Source organism: Belonocnema kinseyi, chromosome 8 (genome assembly GCF_010883055.1).
Source record: "Belonocnema kinseyi isolate 2016_QV_RU_SX_M_011 chromosome 8, B_treatae_v1, whole genome shotgun sequence".
In the NCBI taxonomy this organism is placed as follows: Eukaryota; Metazoa; Arthropoda; class Insecta; order Hymenoptera; family Cynipidae; genus Belonocnema; species Belonocnema kinseyi.
Window position 1 is genome coordinate 30,505,957 of NC_046664.1, and position 3,781 is coordinate 30,509,737.

Sequence of the window (3,781 nt, forward strand, 5' to 3'; positions counted from 1 at the left end):
TAGAAAAATGCATTCAACTATTTGATGAAAAATGGTACTGTTTTGTGGAAAATTGGTCACTTGTTTGAAATTTCAACTATTTGGTTGCAAATACAATGGTTGATAAGTATTTTTTAGAAATTCAACTATTTTGTGAAAAATTAGTTGATTTGTTGTTGAATCCAGTTGTTGCTTATTAAAAATTAAAATCTTTTCTTAGCTTTTCTTATATCTTTCATCAAGAAATTATATTTTTAACGTTGAATAATCAATTATTATATTTTTCTTTAAAAAGTAATCTTTTTTAATTAAAGATTTAACTACCTGACTGAAAGTTGAACTATCTGAATAAATTCTTCTTTTTTTGCAGATTCATAATGATAGTTGAAAATTTAACTATGTGGTTACAAAATCAACAATTTTGTTTAAAATTCATATTTTTTCGTAAAAAAGTTCTTGTATGAATAATAAGCTGTCTCCTAAAAATTCATTACATGAAAAAAACTAGGATTGATTTTTCACAAACCATATATACATTTTTTTACCTTCATTGCAGAAATGTATTTGGTCTATTTTATTATACTTATCTAATTTCCATATGCAGATTAAGCCTAAATGATCCAATGGTGTTGATTTAAAAATCGACTATCTTCAAATATTGTACTCATTATTCCCATTGTTACGCTTATTCATCAAAATTTTAAAAATAGTTTTAATGAGAAATTTGGCTAAGGGAGAGGAAAACTGCAGAAAACCTTTCCCGTGTGTATTTATTTGCCGAAATTTGTTAAAATACTATATAAATCCATTTAAAAATTTTCTTCATGTCTTTGATTATTATGTGAATAATTACCCTTGTACAGTTTTTAATAGATAACGTCTATTTCAAAGTCGCAATTCGTAGGGAAGGAGATGATTCCATCGCAATCCGTCAACTGTAACGTCTTGTCGAAGCAGATCCTTATTTCCAATAGGAATTGTTCTTGGGTGCTCTGTAATAAAGCAGATAATTACTTAGAATATTTTTAATAAGACCATTTTTACAACAGTTATTGTATAATTATTATTATTACAGTTCTCGAATCAACAAAAAGTCTAATCAAATTGTTAAAGATATTTAAAGAAAACAGTATCAGACATGGAACTACTGAAATAATAACTTTTTTTCAAGAAATATAATTTAAAATATTTCTTTGTAAAAATTTCAACTTGTCAGCTTGAATTATTTTTAAATAAGAAAAACCTATAAGTTACATTAATTTTAAACTTCAAAAATATTAATTTTTAAATACGAAAGGACAATTGAAAACACACAAAAAACTATTAAATACGGAATCGTCAAATTTCCACTTTGAAAAGATAATTAAAAAAAAATTAATTTGTAACCAGATGAAATCAACAATAGTTGAATCCTCAAACAAAACAGGTGAATTTTCAATCAAGCATTTATATTTTGCATTCAGATAAGATATTAATTTTTAACAACAACAAAATTAGTAATAGGATAGTTAAATTTTCATATAAATTTTTTTAAGTCTTACAAAATAGTTTAACTTTCTGCTACAGTATTTTTATTTAAAATCAAAAATATAGAATTTAAAAAAAAAGTTCATTTTCAAACAAATGGTTGAGTTTTCAACCAAAAAGTTTTTTTTTAACTAAGAAGATTAATTTTCTAAAAAAAATGTGAATTGTCGAAAAAATATTTTTCGTCTCAAAAAGGTAAACCATGATAAATAAAAATTCGATCATCAGTTAAATTTTTATCTAAAAAAAAAACCAATTTTCAACAAATTAGTTGAATTTTCCACTAAAAAGATGAATCTTCAAAAAAGAAAATAAATTTTCAACAATGAGGTTCAACAAATATTTCAAGCAAAATATTTCAATTTTCAACTAAATAGTAGAATTATGTACCAAACGAGATTCTGAATCAAAAATATATTGGTAGTTTTTTCCATAAAAAAGAATGTACTTTCAACTAAGAACAGTTGAATTTTTATATTAGGTTCTATATTAATTCAATTTCGCAAAATTTTTTAATTAAAACAAAAATAATTGAAAATATATATCCATTTCAAATTTAAGCGAAAAAAACGTGAAAAGAGGGATATTTCTTGAAAAAAGCAAAAAAAAAAGGGACCAAGGGTTTATAAACGGTCCCTGATTTGTTAATTTAATGAGTCGTGTAAGCTAATCTGCAAATTACGTCTATGTTCTCAAAAGAAAATGTTTAAATAATTTAATTAAAAGTATTTCTATACTCAAGTTAAAATTAGTTTTAACTCATTATTCATGGTTCGATTGACATTTATATAAAATTACTTAAAATAGAAAAAATGTTATTCAGTAAAAGGAAGGCTGTTTTGAGCTTGAAAAACTTTCAGTTTCAATTCGTTGAATTTTAGAGCTTTCTTAATTTGATTTCAAATTTCCCAATCTATAATATAATTAACTATTTTGAATCTCACCGGATTTTTGTGGCACGCAACTTGAGTGTTATACCCTAAAATATTCCTCACTCCATCTAGGATATTCTGAACAGGATGATTTCTTCCAGGATTAATATTTGCTTGATCAAGTATATTCTTCATGTGATACTTATCAAATAACTCCAAGGATTTCTGGAAATATTTTTTTTGAGAGTTCAGACTATCGAGAACAGCTGCACAAGTTCCATGTTTAATATATTCGTGTTCCCAGAACAATTCTGGGCGCTTCCCATGCACATCAATCCATTTAATTAATAAATTTTTTCTCATATTTTTCAAAACTCTTGAGTCGAAAGTTAAACTATTATCGCAAGAACTTGGACCCATTTTTTTATATTGAGATGGCCAAAGTCCATGAATGGACCAGGCGGCAGATTCGGGCATGTTACAATAGTTACCTGATGATTTTAGCATCCATTTATAACAAACTGTTTCTGGCCAACTCTGAGCGAAGACAAGTATATCAAAGTCATTGCTGCCTTGGAGCCATGGTTTTCTGAAAAAAATTTGTAGATTGGGTTTTTGAAAACTGCCAAGAATTAAGAATGCACGGATCACGCTCAGCCCTCCAGCACCCCCCTTTCCCCTATTTCTAATAAAAATCCCTTTATTTTCGAAATAAAAAACTGGGGGCCTAATAAGGTTGCGGCTCAAATAAAGTTGACATATTTTAAAACTTGAACTGGAATAGCAACCTGTGGAGACCCAAAAGAGTTCCTTTGGTGAACCCAAAGGAACCATTTTGGAGACCCTAATGGGTTCCTTTGACAAAAATTAAATAGAACAATATGGAGGTACATTCATAAGCCAAGCGCTTGCAGAGTAGGTTAGGTAAGTTAGAGAATAGATCGTAAAGTTTAAAATGTTAAATTTTTACATTATCATCATTTATGATTGAGAAAGTATTAGAAATGTCGGAAATTTTATATCACAGTTTTTCAACGGATCTCCACGTTTCGAGACCCCCTGAATCCGAAAATCAAGTTTTTACGATGGCGTATGTCTGCCTGTCCGTCCGTCCGTAAAAACGATAACTCTCGAAAAAATAAGTGAATCAAATCCATCTTTGGAAAACTTTTTTTAGGTCCTAAAAGAAAGGACGAGTTCGTTCACCAGCCATTGTTGATAAAAATTCAAAGAGTGAGAAAATTTTAAAAATTTTGAGAACACTTTTTTCTGAATTTGAAAATTCTATGTACGAGTATTTATACGAGGGTCGTTCAATAAGTCCTTAGAATGAAGTATAAAAACAATTTTTTTTGGGTAAATTTTTTTTTATTTTTCAACATAATCTCCTTGGAGCTCTATAC

The 3,781-nt window shown here is 27.8% G+C and overlaps 1 protein-coding gene across 3 annotated transcripts in view; it reads right to left on the bottom strand.

Moving 5' to 3' along the window:
* Positions 1 to 732: 732 nt before the first annotated feature.
* Positions 733 to 3,781, bottom strand: part of LOC117178198 (ribonuclease T2-like) — an 8,089-nt gene continuing 5,040 nt past the window's right edge. For all 3 annotated transcript variants that reach the window (XM_033369495.1, XM_033369496.1, XM_033369497.1), the window contains 2 exons: positions 2,451 to 2,967; positions 733 to 971 (listed from right to left, as the gene is read on the bottom strand). In XM_033369495.1, coding sequence (XP_033225386.1) covers positions 846 to 971; positions 2,451 to 2,967 — 643 coding nt within the window. In that variant the 3' untranslated portion in view covers positions 733 to 845. The remainder of the gene's footprint in view (positions 972 to 2,450; positions 2,968 to 3,781) is intronic.